This window comes from Mastigoproctus giganteus, chromosome 11 (genome assembly GCF_048544385.1).
Source record: "Mastigoproctus giganteus isolate SK-2022 chromosome 11, ASM4854438v1, whole genome shotgun sequence".
Classification (NCBI taxonomy): Eukaryota; Metazoa; Arthropoda; class Arachnida; order Uropygi; family Thelyphonidae; genus Mastigoproctus; species Mastigoproctus giganteus.
The window spans coordinates 149,238,524-149,264,381 of NC_143585.1; the positions used below are offsets into that span (position 1 = coordinate 149,238,524).

The window sequence follows — 25,858 nt, forward strand, 5'->3', positions numbered from 1 at the left end:
TCTGTATATATTACTGAGTCTGTATATATTACACTTTTTTGGATGGACAGATGGAGAATATGTTTTTTCTCCACAATCTTGAGTGCAGTACAGTGGAATGTTATTCTGGGATTACCGCTTCTTACATATATTTCGAGTATCTTGCATTTTCCCACATTAAACCTGAATTGCCACTTCCCGGGCCATCTAATTTTTCTCAGTTTTGTTGCAGCATTATAACCTGATTTACGTTATTAAGCCTCCAGCCAACATTTGTGCCACCTGAAAACTTTGACATTAAACTTTTTATATCTTCATCAATATCATTAATATTGTAAACAAGAAAGGGCTCAGCACTGAACCCTAAGGGATTCCACTAATAACATTAGTCTGCGGGCAAAACTTAACAATAACAACCCCTTTCTGTCTTCTGCCACTCAACCATTCCTTTATCCAAAGTATAACTTGCTCTGAAAGGCACACTGTTCCAATTTGTATAGCAGTATTTCATGTGAAATGGAATCGAAATACTTCTGTTACTATAATTCAGGAGTCAATCAAATTAGGCAGACAAGATCTTCCTTTAATGAATCTGTGCTATGAATACTATTTAAATACAATGTTGTCAGGATGATCTGCATTACTTCTTTGATCACAGATTTTCATTCCTCCTTGGATCACTCCATTAATTCCTCTCGAAAAAAATCAGGTCTTATCAGACCTGTAGCTTACAGGTTTATAATTATTCACTTCTCTGTTTGATCCCCTTTATGAATAGGGTAGATATTTGCACATATACAATCCATGGGTATCTTCCGTGATTCCACGGATACTCTGAGAATTGTGGCTTAACCTCTTTTGCTGATATGAAAATATAATTGAATAGATTCCATCAGCCCAGGTACCTTATTCACTTTTAGCCTCAATTTCTCTTCCACTCTTCTCTAAGTTATCACAAATCATTTAGCTCCTAGTGATAATAGGATCGTCAACAATCAAAGATCAATATGGTTCATTACTTTTCTTCTAGCATGAATATAAAGAATTCTTTAATACTTTTCTTAAAATTGCCTAGCCAAAGACTGCTCATAATTTGCCTTACCCGGCCTAACAAACTTGATTTCATTACAGACTAGTTTGTACTAACATGTTTCTGTCGGTACAAACTAGTCTGCAATCAAATCACAAAGGGTGATTTGTAGAGCTGTTAGTAATTCTGTACATAAAAGGAATTGGCAAAAACATGTCTGAAATGTTTTTTTAAATGTTTTATCAATATTTTATATAACAACTCAAGTAAACTTGTAAATAAATAACATTTGAAGAGCTCATATTCAGTATTCAATTTTTTTTATTTTCTTCTTGGACCATAACAAGAAGTCAGCGAAAATAATGCTGGACTGGACTGCAAAGGGTTAAAAAAAAAAACAGCTTCATGAAAACAATACATGCCCTCCCCACAAGGCAAGCATACCCGCATACCCTCACACTTGGCAACCATTGTTCTAGATAAATATATACCAAAATACAAGTTCAAATATGCTTCTAACTTTTTTTTTTTTTTTTTTTTTTTTACTTCAATAGCATACATTAATTGAAATTTTTTCAATCTGTCTTTACTCACACTTCTTTCTAGACAGCAGTAAATGTGCACGAAATATCAATCCACATTCAAAAGAAGGTAAAAGCCCTCTTTTTCAGCAAGCAAATTAATCAATAAGAACCTAATAATGCCAAGTCTTCAATTTCTTTTTTTAATAACCTTGCTACAATGCTACTGCAGTTTTCAGGATGATCAGAAGATATACAATCTTGTACTCTGTCACTTTTTTTTTTTTTTTTTTTTATGTAAACCCCAAACAAGACAGGTATTAGAACCTATAGTACTTAGTAGTGTGCTTGGGTTGGAGGTTGAGAAGACAAAAGAAGATATTTGTCAACATTGGACTTGAACTTCTGTAGACTGTAATTTTCAGGAAATACGTATGAAGGAAGGTTGTTCCAGAAAACGGCAGTTGAATGAATAAACGAGGAAGATGAAAAGCTGGTTCTGTGAGTTTTAAGTTGGACAGTAAATGGATGTTGGCTGGTGGTGGCACGTGTTCGGACTGTTTTGAAGACAGAGCGGGAATTATAGAAGCCAATTCAGAAGAACAGTGCCCATGGAAGTACCTGTAGAAGAGGCATGCAGCAGAAACAGTACGTCTATGAGAGAGTGAGTGGAAAGACTCTGTTAGAGATGAATCATTAATTAACCTAACTGCCCTCTTCTGAATGGAATCAAGAAGCCTGAGAGGTTTTGGGGGCACCACCCCAGATGTGGGAACAATATTCCATGGCAAAGGTGAGATTTGCGATTTATACAGAGTGAGCAGCTGTTTGGAAGAAAAGTAATGCCGAGAGCGAAAGAGAAAACCAAGTTTTTTAGATGCAGAGGAAGCAATATTTGTAATGTGCTTGAGCCAAAAGAGATTAGAAGTCAGGGTAATCCCCAAAAGAGATATATCTTTTTGCCTAGAAATCGGAGTAACACTAAAGATAAGCATAGGAGCAGAAGAATCCTTTTTGCGAGATATAAGACAAGATTGAGTTTTAGAAGGGCTGAAATCAACTAAGTTGTCTTTGCCCCACTGGAGAATTACCTGAAGATCGGCATTTAAGGAATTGGTAGCAGATTTTCGAGAAACTGAAGCTAATTGAGCAGGACAAGGTTTCTCAAAATGCAAAGTGGAATGCAATGTGCTATCATCGACAAAACTATGGATAGGATTTCCAGTCAATGGAAGAAGGTCATTAATATACAAGAGGAAAAGAGTGAGGGAAAGAACTGAACCTTGGGGGACACCGGCATTAGTGGAGAAGTTAGAAGACAGAGAGCCATCTTCATCACCCTCAGTGAGTGATCAGAGAGAAAACTGGATAACCAATTACTAAAAACAGTTGGCAAAACATAAGATGGAAGCTTGTTTAGAAGACCTTTATGCCAAACACGATCGAAAGTCTTTGAGATGTCAAGAGCAACTACTTGTGTTTCACCGAACCTTTCCATTGAATTAGTCCATAAATGGGTAACATAAGCCAAAATATCACCAGTGGATCGACACAGACGGAATCCATACTGATGATCGTTGATCAGACGGAAGGTTTATAGGTAGTTTAAGAGTTGGCAGTTAACTGATTTCTCCATTACTTTAGAAGGAGTAGAAGTAATTGCAATGGGACGATAATTGGATGGGAGGGATATGTCACCCTTTTTAGGAACTGGCTGGATATGAGCAAATTTCCAAGCAGAAAGAAAAACACCCTTGGAATAAGAAAGTGAAAAAAGGCGGCAAAGAATAGGAGTAAGTTCAGGAGCACGGGTTTTGAGACAAGTGGAGAAATACCATCGGGACCTGGAGCTTTCTTAGTATCGAGATTCGTCAAAATCCTTCTGACATCCTTTTGGCAGAAGACCACAGGAGGCATTGAATGGAACGTGTTGGAAATGGTGGGAGGTGTTTTACCAAGATCATTAATACATGAGTTGGAAGAAAATTGGGATGCTAGCAGGTCAGCTTTATCCTTGGCTGAAGTGACAACAGAACCATCTGGTTTGGACATTGGTGGGAGCAGAGATGGACAAAAGTTGCGGCCAATAGCTTTGGCAAGAGACCAGAATGCTCGGCTACCATTAGGGCACGAAGCACGTTTTCAACTCTTAGCCTGTTCAAACTCTAGTTTGAGAAAAGCCTTTGAGATGTCAAAACTGCTGTAACTGCTTTACAATTGTTGCGAGCTTTGGTGTAGGCAGAAAATGAAACTGGAGAATTAGAAACAAGCCAATTACGATATGCAACATTCTTCTCTTGAACAGCCTTAGCACATTTATTGGAAAACCAAGGTTTAGATAAAGGACGAGATTTTAAAGTGGAGTGTGGGATAAAGGATTCCATTCCTGCAAGAATAATTTCACTGACACGATCTGAGCAAACATTGACATCAGAAGTTTTGAAACAGTAATCCGACCAAGGAAAAGAAGTCTCGCAGGTCATCCCATTTTCCATTCTTGTAATGCTAAACAACATGAGGTTGGGAATAGCCATGAGATAAAGGTTCCATTGGAGAAGAGACAATCACCAAGTTGTGATCTGAAGTGCCTAAAGACCTCTCACTTCGATCGTGTACTTAGAAGGGTTGTTTGTGGGAAAAAGATCAAGCGTATTGGCTGTATGATTAGGATTGTCCGGTATTCTTGTAGGTAAATGAACAATCTGTGCAAGGTCATTAGTAATTGCAAAAGACTCAGCATCTCGACCAGCTGGGTCGGTGTGACTAGAAAACTGAAACCAGCTGGATTTGTGAACATTAAAATCACCAAGGAAAATTTCCTCACTGTTAGGAAAGTTGGACTGGAGAAAATCGAGTTGCAAAGAGAGGAAGTCAAAGAGCTCCAAGTGATTAGTGGAATTGGGAGAACGGTAGAGACAACAGATGAATTTTACACAATGAGGTAGAGAGATTTTAAGCCAGAGAAGATCAAAGAGAGGAGATTCCAAATTGCCAAGTCTCTGACAGGAAATATCAGAATGGACATATGCATAAGCACCACCTTTGAGGCGAAAGGAATCATACAGTGAATAATTTGGGCATCTGAGATGAGCAGTAGTTGAATCAACCAATAACTGTGATTCTGTCAAAAAAGTACACGGGGTTTGGCAGACTACAAGTGGAAATGGACATCGCTGAGATTAGAATTGAGACCACGTATAATTGTGAAATGAATTAGGAAGTGCTTGGGAGGTTTAGATCTTTTCGCAGATAAGCTTTCTCTATTAGTTTGACAATTCATGGTTTATTCAATAGTTAGAAAAAGTGGTGGGACATTCTGTATGAAGTAATGAAATTTTTGGATATGGCATACATATGGTAAGAATATAACCAGATCCTTGACATAATGTGGCCTCGACAATGCTCCCCGCATACACACTACTCGGACTCCCTCCAGTCACTATCTGGCAGAGTAGAGGTAGCAAGATTATACACTAGCTGATCCGGAAGCCTCCTAGAGAGTTATCAATACGTTCGGCCCAGTGTACTAACTAGCAGCCGGCCTGCAAACACCGTTTTAGAGATGTACCCTCGAAATGTAAGGAATATTGGATCTCGCCAGGATGTTCATCATAACCTCAAAAGTCATCAATCATACTGCATGATGGAAGAAATAGGAAAGGATTGACCGGAACTTAGCTCTACAGACTAAACATGGGTTCCACCACTTCAAGCCTCCAATAAGCAAAGTGGTGGTATTGCACCGATTAATGAGAGTCATCTACCACCTAGTAATGACAGCAAATTGACTTTTTTTTCAGAAAGACCACCACAAACAGGATACAGCATGGATTCACTCTGAATAATGCCATCCAAAGCAATAAAAAAATATGGCACATTTTAGTACCTGCTATTAGTAAAATAGCATGCAGTTCTGTTCTTCCACATCCTTATTATTATTTTTTTATTTCACTATTAGGAAACATTTCAGCAAACTTGCATGATTAGCACAGCTCAAAGGAAGATTATGTTCTATGATAAACAAGGCAATGCAAAAAAAAATTTTAATGTAACACAAGTTTTGTGAATGTATAAGTACACTAACAGTACAAATGAAATGAAACAAAAAGCAATTTATTAACAAATGAACAAGACAAAATATTTTAAGTACAAATGAGTGATTAATGTAAGAATTTTACGTCATAACTTGACGTGTAAGAGATACTATTTTTATTCAACTTATCACCATTTACTTTTTATGAAATATATAGAATAACTTATATACCAGATGTTTTTGTAGGCTGTCCAAAAGAAAATCCAGATACTCCTCCAGTTAGTGTTGCCTGATTTGTGGCAGCAGTAGCTGGTATATTAGGGAGACCAAATGTAAGCCCACCAGACACTGATGTCGTAGGAATGGATCCAACAATTTGGCTGGTACCTAATCACATAAAATTTGATTATCCATATATAATGTATAATTTTAAATGCAAATTACTAAATTAAAAGTACATCAAATGCAATTTCCTTAACATAACTAACCAGTTAGTTGTATATTAGTCCTCCAACACAGCTTTGTGGTTTTGCCATATCAGTTATTAGAATTAGTATTAATAATGGGGGATCCTTCTCTTCTACTACTGATAGGACTAGGAGAAGAAAAGAAAATTACATAGGATGATTACAAATTACTAGAGGGCACAGAAACCAATAGAAAACATAAACTAGACTGCAATCAGGTCACTGAAGGGGATTAGGAAAGGTAGAGCAGATTACAAGAAATGTTTGGCTAAAAATGAGAAGAAAAGTGGCAAAAAATTCTTTGTTTCGGTTAATACTAAAAGAAAATGGAAGAACCATATTTGTCCATTCAATATGAATGACATTAACTATTAATGATTCCTTGTCAGGTTGCTAAGAAACAGAAATATTTTGCATCTACATTCACGCACGAATGTTTTTAGAGATGCAGAAGTCTAATACCGACTAGGAGTTAAATGATTTCATAAGAAAAAATGTAAGAGAAACTGAACTAAAAGTCAACAAAGCAAACACCTGGAGCTGATGGAATCGAACCAAATTATATTTAAAAAAAAAAAAAAAAAAAAAAACCAGCTAAAATGCATTTACTGGGACAATCAGACGACTAAACGTACTACGTAACTTGTGTCTAGCACTTTTTTATCATGTGACTTTTATTAGTTTTCAGACCATTCTTTTTGTCTTGTTCTTCCTAGTTTGTTCGTTCCTTTCTTGCAGCTTAACTTGATAGTTTGTTGACGCCTTAAAGTTGAAGATAAGTTCATTTGTTTTCTTTTTACTTAGTTTTTTTAATTTAGTGATTTTGTTTCTTTCTTTTTTATTTATTTATTTTTTTATATGGATGTTGTGAATTGGAGATTTTTTAAAGGAATAATGTATGCGCAGTTGTGGCCTACCTCCCCGTGGTGTAGACAGACACTTGGCATGCTTTCCAGGTGATCGTCTTCCTGGTGACAAAATGGCCAGAAACAACTAAACATATACACTGCACAAACATAACATTACACACATTTCTGTGCTTTTACAGAGTTCTGTATTCAACACAGTGTACTAAAGCAGAGTTGAAACGATGTTCAGGTGCCATCCTACACAAGATATTATAAATATCCACATGTGTACATAATAGGCAAAAAAGGTAATTACAGCTGCTTCTAGCCATCGATTTTCTATAATTTCAGCTTGCTTCACTGTACAGTAGTGGTTTCAAACTTTTTAACGTGAAGACACCCTAAATCCATTATGAAAAATTCCCAGCACCAGGTGCAATGGGCACTGGCACAATATTTTGTAGGGCTGTTGTTGTTGTTATTTGGTTTTTAGGAGCATTAGCAACTAAGGCCATATTGCTCCTGGGATATGCGGTGGTCATTCCCTGACCTTTCCGCATCCTCCATATTTGGTGGTCACAGGCTCGAACCCTGGTCTAATCAAGAAGCGTGTGCTACGCACTGCTGCTCCTGCCCACCTGGCTACGGAGGCACCATTTTGTAAGGCAGTGCTGTTTCAAATACAGTGTACACGATGGACAGCTCAAGCTTGACTGTTCTGTATATGTAGGTGTATGTACATAAACACTGCGATGCGGGGTCAGCAATTATTTCATGGCGACTTCTAATTTACACAGTTGAATGAAATTTAACGACCTTTTGTAGCGATGGCCACGATGTAAGCAAATGCTAAATTTGACGTTGCGGCACCCCTATAAAGAGTAAGTGGCACGGTAGGGTGCCGCAGCACCCACTTTGAGAACCACTGCTGTACAGTATCACTGTTCGTCGAATGCATAAAAAGATTGACTTCAACCCGGAGAAGAGGAAAGAGGTGTGTGGGATGGCTTTTTTTTTTTTTTTTTAAATAGTTGCAGGAGTGTGGCGACAGAGCTCCCAGAAAATGAAAGTCATTTCTGTCAACGTGCATGAGTAATTATCATTGTCTTGTTCATTGTTAATGCAATGAAGATGACCTTAACAATTATCATTGTTAAGGTCATCTTCATTTCAGCCTCCGACATATTATGTCATTTGACATCCTCTAGAAAGATTGATCATGTGGGATGTAGCTTGTTTCTGCCAATCAATGTTGTTGCTGCCATTCCTCCTTGCCTTCGCCAAAGGTAAGTCATATAGTTTCATGTTTAGTCATCTGAGTGCATCAACTGCATTTTTACCAAAAAAACTGCTAAAGAGTGTTAACCCCCCCCCCATAATAATGAGAGAATCCTTAGATTCATAAGCAGATTGAAGGCGAAGTAAGCATATCTGCTATTCATAAGGAGAGTTCAAAGGGTGAAGTAGGTAAAAATAGACCTGTTAGTTTAACCTCTGTGCTAGAGAAAATAGAATAAATAGCTAAAGATGTAATGCAAGATTAACTTGATAGCAATGGAGCCATAACACAATCGTAGCATGAGTTAGTAACCTAACTCATGCTAACTCATAACCTATTCCTAAAACCAGTGTACAATGAACTCCAAGCATACCATGCCAAAAATTGATCATTGTAGCCAGTTATTTTGTTGGTCCATACAGCATTCCACAAAGGTTTGGGAAATGGTGGAAACCAGACAGATGTTTTCAGCATTATAACTAAAGATGAATGGACGTTTCCTGTGATGTACATCACTGCATCACTGATAGTCTCCTGGCTGAATATGGTGATTGGTTGGTTGGTTGTGTTAGGGTTTAATGGTACATGGACTACGTTGGTCATAATGTGCCAGTTCATAGGGTATGATGTGTTTCAGAGTACTTGCTTCGAATCTGTTGCTCCTTTTAGTCTGATTTATAGTTCATTCGGTTAGTCTGCTGTTTGTGTTTACTTCCTTAGAGGAGATGGTATAAATTAATATCTTTAAGGAAGGTGAAAACATCTGTAAGCATCTCTATCATTCAAGAGATCTGCTAGGGAAATGGTGTGATGTGTCCTATAAACATTTTTGAAAGCTTGTTTACGTTCATTTGCATATTTAGGACAGTCTATTAATATATGTTTTACTGTCTGGATACTATCACAAGTCTGGCATCGTGCTGGTTTCTTCTGCATGCAATAAGAAAGAATGCATAAGATGCGTATGCCCGATTCTTAGTCTGGAAAGTACTGTTTCTTCTTTTCTTGTGCTAGAAACCCAGTTTTCAATTTCCTGCTTTATTTGGTACAGTTTATAGATTCCAAGTTTCTTGCCATTGCATCAGGCAAGTACGGCATATCATGGGCTTGTAATCAAAATAAGGGACTGAGATCTCTTCTCCAGTCTGCAGTATGGCTTCTTTTGCTGATCGGTCCACTGCTTCAATTCCAACAATCCCTGTATGTCCTGAGATCCAACAAAAAAGTATCTCCTGTTCATTTACGGAGCAGTAAGTTAGTATTTGTTGTGAGTGCCAGAGGATTGGGTGTTTGGGTAATGCATATTTTGTATAAGTTAAGGATATTTTTTGTGCGTACAATTCTGCCATGTATACACTGCACTCTTTCGGTAGTTGTTGCGTTAATGTAATATCTGGAAAACAGCTGCTGCTCCCACTAAAGTGTTTGTTTTCAAGCCATCTGTGTATAATGGAATATAGAAAATTAAAGTCTGTGCACTGCATGCAACTGTTGAAAGATTGTTGCAGATATTGCATTTTCATTCCATTTCTGAAAGGAGAAATCACATATTGGGATATGCAAATCCCATGGTGGATTCGCACTACACTGTCTATATTAAGATTATGAACTGCTAAAAATTTTTACATTCTGATCCCCAGGGGTCAATTTGCTTGTTGACGATTCTGATAAATATCTCTGCAACGTGGATCAAAGGGCATCTCCTAAGCAGGGTGTCCAAGCATAGATTTCATTTTTAATGCATAATCCAATGCCAACTGTTGTCACTTAAGTGTTAGGAATAGTTCATTGATTTCAGCATAGAGACTATATATGGGAGGGGTACAATAGGCACCAGTGGCTATATGCAGTGCATTATGATGAACTGGATCCAGCCATTTCAGAGCTGTTTTCCGTGCTGAATCGTATACTGGGGCTCCATAGTCCAACTCTGATCTAATTAATGTTTTGTATAGGTTTAATAAGGAATATCTGTCTGCTTCCCATGCTATTGATGAGAGGATTTTAAGTATGTTAAGATGTTTTGTACAGCTTTTTCGTAGTTGCCAGATGTGTTCCATGAATGCGAGTTTCTTATCTAAGATTAGCCCAAGAAATTTTGCTTTCAGCTGCGTTGGTATATTCTGGCATTCTAGTTTTAATTCAGGACCAGAATGGAGATTTCTTTTGCGGCAGAAAGGGAAATGTACACATTATTTTTTGTGTTGACAGTCTGAATCCGTTATCTAGTGCCCACTTACTTATATTGTTGATTGTGCATTGTAACTGCGTCTCAATTGTTCTCATGTTCTGGGACTAACTAGAGATACTAAAGTCATCGACAAAGTGCATGTGACATTGAAAAAAAGGGAGTTGGTTTGTAATTTAATTAATCTTTATGGCAAACAAAGTTGCACTTAAGACTGAGCCTTGTGGGATGCCTTCTTCTTGTTGATAGATTTTGGAGAAAGAAGTTTGCATTTTGACTTGAAAGTTTCTGTTCATAAGGAAATTGTGGATAAACATAGGAAGATTGCCTCTGAGTCTAGATTGGTGCATGTCTTGTAGAATCCCATATCTCCATGTGGTATCATATGCTTTTTTAATGTCAAAAAATATGGTTACCATATGTTGTGATCTTACTAGTAATTTCCTAGAAAACTGGTGAGAGCTATTGGTCGATAGTTGCATGTTGTTGTTGGTATAGGGCCTAACGACACAAGGGCTCCTAAGGCCAAATTGTGTCTGTTCATTGTTTATTTACAGGCAACATATAGCAATAGATGTTAAATTATATGCTCCTGTACAGGTCAATATATTTTAGGTACATCAAAAGTTCTTCTATGTTTGCTTCATTTCCTATGAATTGAGACGTCATGAGAGATGTTCAATGTGGAGAGAGACTGAAAAGTGTTAGAGCAGATGGTTGAATGTAAGGGACAATCAACCAGAAAATGATGGACCATAAGTTGCATCAGACAGGATGAACACTGAGGTGGGTTTTCTCCCAACGGTAGGAAGAGATGTGCATGATGAGTGTGTCCAATTCTGAATCTTGCCAATACCACTTCCTTTCTTCTGTTTTGTTAGAAGCTAGAGAGCACCGCAGCTTTGGATCTTGTTTTATCTGGTAAAAGTTTATTGTTGGTGTTACTTTTCCAGATCTGCAACAAGTTGTCGTAACATGCTTTGCAAATGATGGGCTTATAGTCACTGTAAGGAACCTGAGGATGTTGTGAGAGAGAGAGAGAGAGAGAGAGAGAGAGAGAGAGAGAGAGAGAGAGAGAGAGACGTTGAGGATGTTTAGCGGCATGTCAGCACTTTCATTTCCTGGAATATCAGAATTACCAGGGATCCAGCAAAAACTGATTGATTGATTGGACATGCTGCAGGAGATTAACTGGGAATGAATGTATTTCAAGATAGGATGGGAAGATGAGAAATTCCTCCTTATGGCAGACAGCACTGAGGAAGTCTGTGTAAATTATGACAGGTAAGATGGATAGCTCAATAATTTTGCCAAGTGCTAACTTGATAGCATGTAATTCAGCAGTGAAGATGCTGCAGGCTAATGGTAGTGAGGCTGTAGCAGTAAATGAAGGAAAAACTGCAGCAGCACCTACCGTACTCTGAGTTTTTGATCCGTCAGTATAGATTTTATAGCCACAGGAGTTCAGAGTAGCGGGAACTAAGTGCAACTGCCTGATATTGCAAGGTGGTATGACATTTTCCACCCACTGAAGAAAATGTACATCATAAGAGGCAGAAACATATGTCCAAGGTGGTACAGGAGCAGTTGTGTCCTGAAAAATATCACTTAAATCAATATTCCAATTCTGAACAAGCTCTTTAATCCTGAATGAAGCAGGTCTGTTTTCATTTGGTTTGCTTTCACAGAACAAATCGCACCGAATATTATAAAGATACTCCCAAATGGGGTGCGATGGACGACACTGGATTTTAGCAGTGTATTGGAGCAGTAATGTTTTCCTATGAAGATGTAATGGAGGATCATGCGCTTCGATATAAAGACTTTGGATTGGAGAAGTCCTGAAAGTGCCCAACGCAGTCCTCAGAGCAGTGTGCTGGATGATATTTAGACAATGTTGAAGCAGTGCTTCTGGCAGAGTCACAAACTAGACCAAGGATCCCCAACCTTTTTCATCAGAGGGCCACATAGAAAATTCATAACAAATGGTGGGCCAGAGTCTGTGCAATTTTGACGACTAAAATCACTGTAAACCAAAAACACAATTTTAGCAACTTCACCAGGTCAAACGGGGTGTACAAGATAGAAAAATTAAAACACGGGATATTTATTGTAAATAAAGCCATAGTCACATCAAAAAATCACAATTTTTATTGTTATAATCACATTTGATATTAGAGAAATAGCAAATCAATGAGATGTTTGTAGTTGTTTTGATTTAGCAATAATTGAAATGTTAGATTTAACAGTAGAAGTTCCCAATCTTAAAAAGTCTTGCAAATGTTCATCTGTCATTTTTGATCGATGCTTGGATTTTATATATTTAATTTTTGAATATATTTATTCACACAGGTAAGTGCTAGCAAAAATAGAAATTATTCTTCTTGCTAATTTTTTTTAATTCTGGAAATTCGTTTTCTGCCAAAGTTTTATAAAAGTTAATTAATGTTTCATTTTTCAATAATGTTTTCAGGTTATCGTTACTTTAAAGAGCTATGATTTCTAATTGTAGATCTTTACCTATTTCTGAAACATTTACATCAAATGGATTTTGAAATAATGTAAATAAGTTTCTATTGTTTTCAAAATCAACAGATGCTTCCATCAATAACTCAAGATTTCGGAAAAATTGTGGGTAGAAAAATCACAATTGGGATTATTATTATTATTATTATTTCAGAGACTGCTGGGAATCATTGCAGTACAAGTAAACACATGGGTTGTGTTAGGGTAGCTAAGAATAGAAACAGGTGCATGTATACTTGCGTGTACACCAATGCTAGGAGTTTGGTAAATAAATTTGATGAATTTGAGGTATTGTCAAAGCATCAAAGGCAGATATTGTTGAGATATCAGATATGTGGTGTTAGACAGATATAAGGAATGCAGAACTGGAATTTGGTGAGTACAACGTCTACAGAAAGGATAGACAAGATAGGAAGGGAGGAGGGGTTATGCTATTAGTTAAGAAACACAAAATCCAAGGAACTGAAGCCAGTCGACATCGCTGGACAGTGCAGTGTTGAGTCAGGTTGGTGTGACATAAGCATTGGGACATCAAAATTGAGAGTAGGAGTGTGCTATAGGCCTAATGACTCTGATGAGTATAATAAGAAACTGTACAGGGAAATAGAGTGTGCCAGTACATCAGAGAGTCTTATAATGGGGGATTTTAATTTCCCAGATATTGACTGGAAATTGGGGGATTGGTCACTCACACACTAGCAAGGTTTTGTGGATTTATTGGATGATTGTTTTCTACATCAGCATGTTCGGGAGGCAAAAGGAAGGAGTAATACTCTTGATTTGATTATCAGTAGTGATTCTTCATGCATTAAGAATCTGCAGGTAAATGAACCACTAGGTGGCAGTGATCACAGTGTGCTGAAGTGGGATTTACTCAAAGAGGTAACTACCATCAGGGGTAAAGGGAAGGGTTATTGCTTTCGTAAAGGCGACTACGATTGTCTGAGACAGTATTTAAATTCTATACAGTGGGACCAACTGAAGATGTTACCAATGGCAAATTCAAAATGGAAAGCATTCAAAGAACTTATCTTGGAAGCTACTAGGCTTTACATATCAACTAAGAAATATTGTTCAAGGTTTAGGCCTAAATGGATATCAGATGAACTAATGAGACATATGGCAGAGAAGAAAAATGCATGGGATACATACAAATTAATCTGTAACCAAGTTACAAAGGAGGTTAAGCAGGCAAAGGCAGATTAAGAGAAATCTTTGGCAAGGGATGCAAAGAAAAGCAGCAAAGAGTTCTTTACTTATGTAAATTCTAGAAGGAAGGGGATGAATCAGATTGGTCCACTTGATATCGATGGGTCAACCGTTGATGATCCTGCTCAGGTAGCTAACAAACTAAATGAATATTTTGCATCGACATTCACACATGAGGAGTTATTGAGCAAGGGGAATGCCAGAGGTGTATTCAACTCTGGCAGTAAGCTAGAGAATCTTGTAATAACTGAGAGTAAAGTGGAGGAGAAATTGTTGAAGGTAAACACAAGAAAGGCACCTGGGGTGGATGGGATCTATCCAGTTTTATTAAAGGAATCAGCAAAGGAAGTAAGCAAACCCTTAGCCATAATTATGAGAGCTTCCTTAGACTCATGGGAGGTATCCCCAGACTGGAGATGTGCAAATGTGACTCCAATTCACAAAGGAGGATCAAAGGCTGACACAAGTAATTATATACCTGTGAGTTTAACTTCTGTTCCAGGAAAATTAATGGAGGCACTGGTTAAAGAAGCAGTGCAGGATCATCTAGACAAGACTTCAGTTACAGCTCGGACACAGCATGGTTTTGTTAAGGGTAAGTCTTGCCTGACCAATTTGATTGGATACTATGATGCAGTCACAAAAGAACTGGATGCAGGGAATAACTTTGATATTATATACTTGGATCTTAGAAAAGCTTTTGATACAGTTGCACATGGAAGACTGCTGCACAAATTGGAGCAGTGTGGCACTGGAGGCAAATTGCTGCTATGGATAAAGGGTTGGTTGAGGGGGCGAAGACAGAGAGTGGTAATCAATGGACACTGCTCATCATGGAATAATTTTATTAGTGGAGTCCCTCAGGGTTCAGTGTTGGGTCCATTATTGTTTTCTGTATTTATAAATATTGATGATGGTATATCAAGCTTAATGTCCAAGTTTGCAGACGATACAAAGGTTGGCAGGGTTGTCAAGGACACTACTGACGCTATGCTGCTGCTGCTGCTGCAACAGGATCTGGAAAAGTTGAGCAGATGGGCTGAGAGGTGGCAAATGAAGTTTAACATTGACAAATGTAAAGTACCACATATGGGAAACAGCAACCCCAGAGCAACGTATCAACTCTGTGGTACTACACTGACAGTGGTAGAGAATGAAAAGGACCTAGGGGTAATTGTGTAGGCAGATATGAAGTTCGCTGAGCAGTACAGATGGGCTGCAAGAGTAGCTCATGGTGTCTTGTCAATGATATACAGGAATTTTTCTAGCAGGGATAAGGAGGTGATTATTCCCTTGTATAAGGCAATGGTCAGGCCACACCTTGAGTACTGTATACAGGTCTGGAGGCCTTTCAAGAAGGATTTAGAGCTGCTGGAATGAGTACAGAGAAAGGCAACAAGATTAGTGAATGGAACAAAGGGGTACTCTTACAAAGAAAAGCTTAAGTTTTGCAAATTACAGTGTTTGGAGACTAGGCACCAGTGAGGTGATCTGATAGAGGTGTATAAAGCCTTGAATGGTTTGAGCATGCTCAATGCTGATGGGATTCTTCCTCTTGCTCAGAATAATCACCTAAGGGCATAAATTCAAATTGAGGAAAGACAGATGTAGGATAGACGTGTGGAAATTTTCCTTTAGCCAGCGGGTAGTTGGTTGGTGGAACAGACTTCCATCCCTTGTCGTGGAAGTTGATAGCCTAAATAAATTTAAGGCTCAGCTGGACAGGTATTTCGAACGAACAGAGGGGTGAAGTGGAAGTGGGGGTTTTTTTTTTTTTTTGGCTGATGCTGCATAAGCTTGCTTTCTTGCATCATATGCCTCTACTAATGCTATATAAACTTTCACAACATAAAAAAATGTGAAAAATTATTTTGTTCAATTTGATTTTTAAATAATTCTTATTTTGTCTGAAATGCTTTAATAATTTAGTACATGTCATTTACAAGTTGATCATGACTTTGTAGTGTTTTATTCAATGTATTCAAATGTTCACAAATATCTGTTAAAAATGTAAGTTCCCATAAGCATTTAGAGTCTGTTAGTTCTGGGAGCGGATTTAATTTTTCGTTCATGATTATGTCTATTTCGGTTCTGAGTTGAAAAAATTCTTTTTAACACATTACCGCAACTCAACCATCGTTCCTCCATATGGTACAACAAATCGCCATATTCGCTTTCGATTTGCTCCAAGAAAATTTTAAACTGACGATGGTTCAGGCCATTTTTGCATATAAAATTCACAATACTAATTATAGTTGACGTGACTGAGTTAGAAGACAAAAATGTACTGCACAACGATTGCTAATGAATAACACAATGAAATTTTATAGCTATAACATTGCTCTGCAAGACTTAACATTAACCTTGAACTCTTTGGACCTCAGAAGGCATATCACACCGCCGACGAGAGCAGGTCAAGCTTTAGACCTTGTTTTCCACAACTTTCCTAACTCTAATAACCTGCCGAACTCTTTCGCATTTTCTTCCGATCACTCACCTTATTACCTGTGCCTTCTCATTATCAACGGTATCAGGAACTCAAGTTAGTAATTATAATTCAGACACCCACTCTCAACTGATATTTTCTACAAAATTCTTGAAACCTGAAATAGTCATCAACCATCTTTCCACCATTAATTGAGATAATTTATTTTCATTATCCACTGAAGAGGCAATCCAATCCTTAGCTGAGCAGTTGGGACATATGACCATGATTGGTGCATCTAACCAAGTCAGAATTAGCGAGAAAACCCAGCGATGGTTTCATCCGGACATGAAAACCGCCTTTAGAAGTAAGCAGAGGGCATATAGAAAATGGATAAGATCTTGAAACAGTACAGACCACGAAATCTTTAAAAGGGAGAGAGCTCACTTCCTACGCCTCAAGAGAGGAGCACATCAACAGTATATCTTGTCACAAATTAAGAAGTCCCGGAGAATTTCCTCGAATACAACAATCACTTTATAACATGGAAGGAAAGTTATTTGAGGAGTGGACTCGCATATCTTTTGTTCATCCAGATACGACCAAAGAAACCTCTATCCTGCCTAGTCTAACTGGGAAAACCCTAAATGCTATGGATGATATAATAGTTACTAAGCAACAGCTTACTGACGTGATAAATGGCCTGCCCAACAAGGCTACAACTGGACCTGATGGCTTTCCACTCTTTATAGTCAAGGTGTGCTCTGTGTACATTGTGGATCTCCTTAACATCTTCCCGAAGATTCTAAAGACAGGTGCCATACCTGAACTCGGGAAATTTTATTATGTCAAACAGTCCCTAAAATTGGAAACCCCAAGACTGCTAAAGACTTCCGTCCAATTGCCATAGGATGTACTTTATTAAAAGTTCTTGAAAAACTAATACATCCAGTAATTATCCAGCACTGTTTTTCTCACTGACCACCTTACCTCCACACAGTCCTACACCACAGGTCCACGACTTCAAATCTCCTCGATACTCTCTTCAGAGCACAAAAGGCCCTGAATGACAGAGCTCAACTGGACATTATTTTTTTTTATATTAAATCTGCTTACGATAGCGTGTCAATCCCTTTTATACATCCTAAAACAGTATTTCAAGGCATCAAATCAAATAGTCAGCATTCTGGAGTCTTTACTATACCAGGGAGAGAGCCAATTATAGAAAATGGATCTCACCAAAAAACTATTTATGTAACGAGGGGGGTGCCTCAGGGTGGGGTGATGTTGACCACCCTCTTTGCAATTCTTCTTGAACCATTCCTTGCTGCACATCCAAATTTCTGCTCCTTCGCCAATGATTTAAATTTTTTTATTATTTCAAAAGATCCCAAATAGATTCAAGAAATTAATAATCAAACCTCCAGTCAAATTCAACAATTAATGGATTATTTACAGCTAGCTGGACTCCAATTAAACAACTCAGGTGCTGAGGACCAGATTTCAGATGCATATAAAAGGTATAGGAGTGAGACGCCGATCAATGTATTGACAAAGCAGATTGATGTCGTGGCAGCCTGTGTTGCATTCTGAGCTATCCGCCAGGAACTCGCAGGCTGCCACTACATCAATCTGCTTTGTCAATACATTGATCGGCGTCTCACTCCTATACCTTTATATGCATCTGAAATCTGGTCCTCAGCACCTGCCTCTCTGTGTAACAGATTATTGGCGATGGAATACTGGATTCTGCGGTGGCTGAACCGTTTGGGAGAGAACCCGTTCACCATCTCCAAATCTATTCTTCTAGTCAATCTAGGCATGACCCCCCCCCCCCCCCTGGAAGCTCACTGTTCTTAAAAAAAAAATCTGTGGACATTCTCTAAGCTGCTAACCCGGCAGATTGATACCCCATAGATAAAGGATATTATCTCACTTCCCAAAGCAAGCAATAGAAACCACGAGAGCGGGCAACATCCACTTAGGATGAAGCTCACTAACCTGGACTCCCTGAAAGGAATGTTTCCGTGTAACATGATTCAACCCTTCAACACCTTCTCCATAGCCCCAAATAAGTTTGGGTAACCAGCACAGCATCATGTAGCAACTGAATAAACAATGCAGTAAAGGAGGAAACACGCCATCATCTCAAGTGAGCTCACATTTTACTAGACCACATTTCTGGAGGGCACTACCATAAAACAATAAAAACAACTTGCAGTTTCCAGTTTATTGGTTCCTGCTAATGGAATCTGTTATAAATGGGTAATAAACTATCTAGTTGCATTTGTAATAATACTGATAGCTGGAATTCTGTGGGTTTTTACATTATTATGGTGAGTGTTTCCTCTTCCATGAAATCTTCAATCATATAAAAAACATTTCAGAAACTTCTCTTCATTCCTATTGTGTTGCATTAAGTTGGAGTTATTCTGCTGCATTTGACTGCCATTTCTTGTAAACACAAAGGCGAATCATGCATAAGCGAATTCGGTTCACGTTATACGCGACATCATTTCCCTATTTATAAATCTTGTATGATCGAATTTGTGTAGTGTAAATGTGTTATACGAGGACTGACTGTACTTATCATACACAAGGTCCACATATGGGGAAGGGCACAAAGTCCATATGAATATGCCAAAGCATGATCTCTCAATATTTTTTTTTTTTTTTTTTTTTACTATACATGCATAAACTTCAAGAGGAGTGTTTCCATTTACAATGGGTTTCCTCAACCTACAAGTTAATTTTTGGTAGGAATTTTTTCTCGCCATTAAGTGCAGTTCAAGATGTCTTGGTCTGATAAACCTTGGGCTGTCATAAACTCCCATACTCCATCTATCCATCCATGTCCTCTTAGGTCTTCCTCTTCTCCTTCTTCCAGGAGGTATCCATTCCAGGATAGCCTTTGGATATCTGGTTTCTTGCATCCGTTTTACATGTCCATACCATATTAAACGCTTTTATTTGATAGTGTCAATAATATTCTTTTTCACTTCCATTTTTTCTCTTATGTCTTCATTCCGTTTTCTGTCTCTTCTAGAAGTTCTTGCTGAGCATCTCCAAAAATCCATTTCTGTGGACAGCAATTTGTTTTCCCTTTACCTATTCAACATCCAGATTTCTGCTCCATACAATAGAAGACTTTGTACAATTGTTTGAAATATGAGTTTCTTTGTTTTATTCAGAATATTTCTGCTCCACAGAACAGAATTTAACATGCCAATAGCCTTTCTGCCATCTGCAATTCTCTTATTGATCTCTGCTTGGGATGATCCATCACTTGCATAAATACATGATATGGTGCAGAAAGCCTTAGATAACCTAGCTGATGTTACTAATGAACTGAAGAGGTATTTCGTAGAGGAGGAACTGTGCAAGTGAAGCTGGGATGCATGAAATTAGTGATAATGAAATTTCACAAGATTTATTAGAAAAATCTTTCAAGCCTAAAGGTAAATAAAACTGCTGGAACTGATGTATACACACCCAGTAATTTTGAGGGAGAAACAAGACTGCATTGAACTAACTACATTGAAGGAAACAGAAATCTTTTATCAAATTCCTGATATTTATTAGGTTAATTTAAATTATGAGGATAAAACTTACTTAGACTGTTGCAAATATTTTGGTCTCTTAATGCTTCAGGCTAAACGAGATCTATTAGATTTAAGCATGTTCAAAAGATTTATTGTGGGTCTTATTGATGCTCCAGAACTCCCTAGTCTTTTAACTTTAGCTGCCCAGCTACCCCATTGAGAAATCACAACCTTTTTCATACACACGTTTGTAAAATATTTTGTGAAAATAACCAACTTCACTATTTTACCTTATGATCTGTTCACCTAACATCTTCCTGGTAAAACTTCTTTTTTCTTTTTTTTTTTTTTTTTTGCAAATGCTTTTTTCTTTTTTCCCTTCTTTCATTTTTTCTCCCCTCTTATTTTTCATTGATCCAAATTTGCATGGAAAGGCTTCACTTCTCAATTTTAATTAAGACAAAATAAACAACACATACAGAGATTATTAACAGATTTGTAATACTTCTTACTCAATGACAACTTATTATGACAACTCTTAACTTCTTGGCTGTTAGTGGGTAATTTTTCATAAAAAAAACATTAAGGTTAATTGTAAGTGCATCACAGGACTCGGGAATTCCTTTGGATTGGAGTAGTGCTAATGTGTATGATTACACATAAAGGCAATTCTAAGAGCGAAGTGGTCAAAATCATGCTCTACTACATGATTAGCACGTTAGAGGATGAACAAATGAACTTTCTCAGTCTTTTTTTTTTTTTTTTTTTTTTTTTTTTTAAATCAAGAATACAATACAGGATTGTTTAGATATAAATAGAAATCTGAAGGAAATATGGCATGGTTTTACAACAGGAAAATATTTAAGAAATAATTTCAACATTTTTACTTCAATTTCAGCAAACATTGTAACTCAGTCCTGCATAAGCGGTTGCTGTATAAGTTGGAACATGCTGGAATCACATGAAATATCCTTAGAGTTTTCACAAGATGGCTGCAATGTAGGTGGCATTAGCAGAGGGCCTCCGTAGCCGAGTGGGCAGGAGCGGGAGTGCAGTAGCACACGCTCTTTGAGTAGACCGGGGTTCAAGCCCCTGACTGCTGAATACGGTCGATCTGCCAACCCGCACTGGACCAGCATGGCAGATTATGGTCCATTCCTCTCAGCAGGAATTGTCGAGGAGGCTTCCATCCTGCAGTGGGTTGATAATGGCTGCACTTTACTTTTTTTTTATGATGAGAGAAAGCAAGCTTATACAGCATCAGCCAAAAATAAAAAAAATAAACCTCCCATTTTACTCATCCACTTGCTCTAAAAGTTTATCCAGTTCTTCTTTGACTTCATTTCAGCTATCCACTTCCAAAATGACAGATGGCAGTATAATCCAGCAATCAACTACTGGCTGGCTAAAGCAAAATTTCTGCACATCTATTCTACAACTGTCTTTCCTCAATTTGAAGTCATACCCCCTCAGGTTCATAATTTGAGCAAGAGAAGGAATCCCATCAGCATGGGGCCTGATCAAACTATTCAAGGCCTTATACACCTCAATCAGATTACATCGCTGGTGCCTAGTCTCCAGACACTGCAATTTGCAGAACTGGGTCAGATCACCTTTCTGGGTAAGAGCATCCTTTTATTCCCCTCAACAATCTTGATGCCCTTCTCTGTACTAGTTCTAGCAACTCTACATCCTTCCTAAAATGATGCCTCCACAACTATATGCAGTACTCAAGGTGTGGCTTGAGCACTGTCTTATACAAAGAGATAATCACCTTCATATCCTTTCTAGCAAAATTCCCTGTATATCATTGACAAGACCCCATGACTTATTCTGGCAGCCTGTCTACACTGCAAAGAAAACTTCTTATGTGACTGCACAATTACCCGTAGGTCTTTTTCATTCTCTTCTACACTGTTTGTTTGTTTGTTATTTGGATTTTAGGAGCATTAGCAACTAGGGCCATATTGCTCCAGGGATACGCAGTGGTCATTCCCTGACCTTTCCGCATCCTCCGTATTTGGTGGTGACGGGCTCGAACCCCGGTCTAATCAAGAAGCGTGTGCTATGCACTGCTGCTCCTTCCCACCTGGCTACGGAGGCACCCTTCTACACTGAATGTATACCACAGAGTTAGTTAGTTTCTCTGGGGTTACTGCTACCCATATGCAGTACTTTGCAGCACATCTGCCCAAATTTTCTCAATCCTGTTGTAGGGCATACTGTCATTAACAAGTTTGCCAACCTTTGCATCATCAGCAAACCTGGGCATTAAACCGGATATACCTTAATCAATATCATTGAAAAATATTCAAAACAATGGGCCCAACACCGAACTTACAACAACTAACAACATTACTGGAGGCCCCCTCTACATGCAGTGTCCATTGATTACCACTCAGTCTTCTCCCACTCAACCACTTTTTTATCCATTGTAGCAACTTGCCCTTAATGCCACATTGCTCCAATTTGTATAGTAATCTTCCATGTGCAACAGTATCAAAAGCTTTCCTGAAATCCAAGTATTTGATACCAAAATTATTTTTTGCATCCAGTTTCTTTGTGACCACATCATAATATATCCAATCAAATTGGCCAAACAAGACTTCTCCTTAACAAACCCATGCTGTGTCTGAATTATTACTGCAGTCTTGTGTAGATAATCCTGCATTGCTTCTTTAACCGGTGACTCCATTATTTTCCCCGGAACAGAAGTTAAACTAACAGGTCTGTAATCACTCGTGTCAGCTTTTGATCCCGCTTTGCAAATTGGGGATATATTTGCACATCTCCAGTCCATGGGGATGTCCCTTGAGTCCAAGGATGCTCTCATAATTGCGGTAAAGGGTTTGCTTACTTCCTTTGCTGCCTCCTTTAATATAACTGGATAGATTCTTTCTTTGCTGATAAAGAAATTAATCCCAGGTGCCTTTTTTATGTTTAACTTCAACAATTTCTCCTCCACTGATCTCAGTTAATACAAAATCATTTCACTCTCTGTTAAAGTTTAATAAGCTTCTGTCCTCCACTTCCCTACAGAATTCCTCACATGTAAATGTAGATGCAAAATACTCGTTCAGCTTGTCACCCTTTGAGCTCCCTTTGTGAATTGGGGATACATTTGCACATCTGCAGTCCGTGGGAGATGTATTCCAAAAGAGAGGAGTATTCCAAATGTGGTCTTACAATTACCTTGTATAATGGAAATTATGACCTCTCTATCCCTACAGGATACTGTTCAATAAATCATCAATAGCACACCACAGGCTTTCCTGGCTGCATGTTTACACTACTCAGAAAACATATCTGCCTGTATTGTAACTCTCAAATCCCTTTTTTCTCTACTATTTTTAATTTGACCCAACCTAGTTGTGACTTTTCTGACCATTCTCAAAACATCCTGAAGGAGCACTACTTGGCACTGATCATTAACGACTTGCCCTATGTTTGATATCATGCCCTTTATTCCTTTGTCAATCCTTGGACCTACCCTGAGTCCAAGGATGCAATAATAATTATGGCTAAGGGTTTGCTTACTTCAACAATTCCCCTCAACAATCCTTTGCCACCTACTTTAATATAACTGGATAGGGTTGTGATTAATGATTACTCCTCAGATCGAGATAATATAAGAAGTGGGTTTCAATGATTAGTAATGAGACCACTATTATTTATGATTTTTTTTAATGAAATAAACAAAGGGTTATAGAGCAAACAAGTCAAAATTTTCAGATGATATCACAGTACATTGACATTCAATTTTTGTATTCCTTTAGACCAATAATCACAGAAGCCATAAAAACAGTTTACATCAATGCATATAAACCATTAGGAAAATATATGCTTGAGGATACCAAAACGGTATCCTCCTAATAATGTAAAAAAGCAAGTTTATTCAGCATCATCCAAAAAAAAAAAAAAAACGCTTCCCATTTCACACATCCAGTCACTCCAAATGTTGGTCTAGTTCAGCCTTTAATTTATTTACACTATCAAACTACACAACAACAGATGGAAATCTGTTCTAGCAATCAACCACCTGCTGGTTAAAGGAAAACTTTTGAATATCTATTCTACAACTGTCTTTCCTCCATTTCAGTCTATGACTCCTCAGGTTAGTAATCTGAGTAAGCAGAAGAATCTCATCAGCATTGAGTTGATGGGATTCTTCCATTGGCTCAAATCCCATTGAGCCAGCTCAAGCCATTCAAGGTTTTATACACCTCAATCAGATCAGCTAGCAGGTACCTAATCTCCAGATGCTGCAACTTGCAGACCTTATGCCTTTCTTGGTAAGAGCACCCCTTTGTTCCTCTCACCAATTTCATTGCCCTTTGTACTCATTCTAGCAACTCTACATCCTTCCTGAAATGAGGCCTCCTGTACACTGTACTAATAGTTTGGGCTGACCACTGCCTGATACAAAGGGATAATCACCTTTTCCCTGCCATCAAAATATCTGTATATTATTGACAATACCCCATGACCTGCTCTGTCAGCTTGTCTGCATTGCTCAGAAAATTTCATTTCTGACTGCACAATTATTCCCAGGTCTTTTTCATTTTCTACCACCCTAAGTATAAAACCACACAGTTGGTACATTTCTCTGGGGTTACTTCTACCCATATACAGTACTTTGCATTTGTCAATGATAAACTTCAGTTGCCACTTCTTGGCCCATCTGCCTAACTTTTCTAGATCCTGTTGCAGTAACATACTGTCTTTACTGTCATTAAAAACCCTGCCAACCTTTGCATCATCTGCAAACATCGACATTAAGCCTGATATACCTTCTCTGATATCGTTGATAAATACACAAAATAACTGAGGTGTATAAGGCATTAAATGGTTTCAGCAAGCTCAATGCTAATGATGGGATTCTTCTTGCTCAGATTACTCACCTGAGGGGGCAAGACAACTGTAGAATAGATATGATTCGCCTTTTGCCATCGGGGCAGTTGATAGTTGGAACAAACTTCCATGTGCTGTAGTGGAGGTCAACAACTTAAAAACGTTCAAGGCAGAACTAGCCAAATGTATGGAGTGAATGTATGGGTGAAATGGGAGGTGATGTTTTTTTTTTTGTTTGTTTGTTTGTTTGTTTGATGCTATATAAGCTTGCTTTCTGGCATTATATGCCTCTACTAATCCTAAGAGCAATGGGCCCAGCACCAAACCCTGGAGGACTCCACTAATAGCATTAGTCCATGAACGGCAGTGTCCACTGATCACCACTCTCTATCATCTCCCATTCAACCATCCCTTTATCAATTTTTGCAACTTGTTCTTAATGCCATACCGCTACAATTTGTACAGCAGTTTTCCATGTGCAACAGTATCAAGAGCTTTCCTGAAATTCAAGTATATCATTTCAAAATTATTTTTTGCATCCAGTTCCTTTGTGACCACATCTAACCTAATCTAATCAAACTGGTCAGACAACATCTCCCCTTAACAAACCCATGTTGTGTCTGAAATATTACTGCAATCTTGTCTTGATGATCCTTTAACCAGTGGCTCCATTATTTTCATCAGAACAGAAGTTAAACTAACAGGTCTGTAATTACTCGTGTCACCCTTTGAATCCCCTTTGTGAATTGGGGATACATTTGCACATCTGCAGTGCATGGGGACCTCCTCTGAATCTAAGGATGCATTCATAATTATGGCTAAGGGTTTGCTTACTTCCCTCGCTACCTCCTTCAATATAACTGGATAGATTCCATCCACCCGAGGTGCCTTTTTTTATGTTTAACTTCAACAATTTCTCCTCCACTTTGCTCTCTGTTATTACAAAATCATTTATCTCCT

The 25,858-nt window shown here is 38.1% G+C and overlaps 1 protein-coding gene across 2 annotated transcripts in view; it reads right to left on the reverse strand.

Moving 5' to 3' along the window:
• Positions 1-25,858, reverse strand: part of Nup62 (nucleoporin 62) — a 293,033-nt gene that overhangs the window by 209,479 nt on the left and 57,696 nt on the right. For both annotated transcript variants that reach the window (XM_090384721.1, XM_090384722.1), the window contains exon 4: positions 5,795-5,950. In XM_090384721.1, the coding sequence (XP_090240847.1) occupies positions 5,795-5,950 (156 nt within the window). The remainder of the gene's footprint in view (positions 1-5,794; positions 5,951-25,858) is intronic.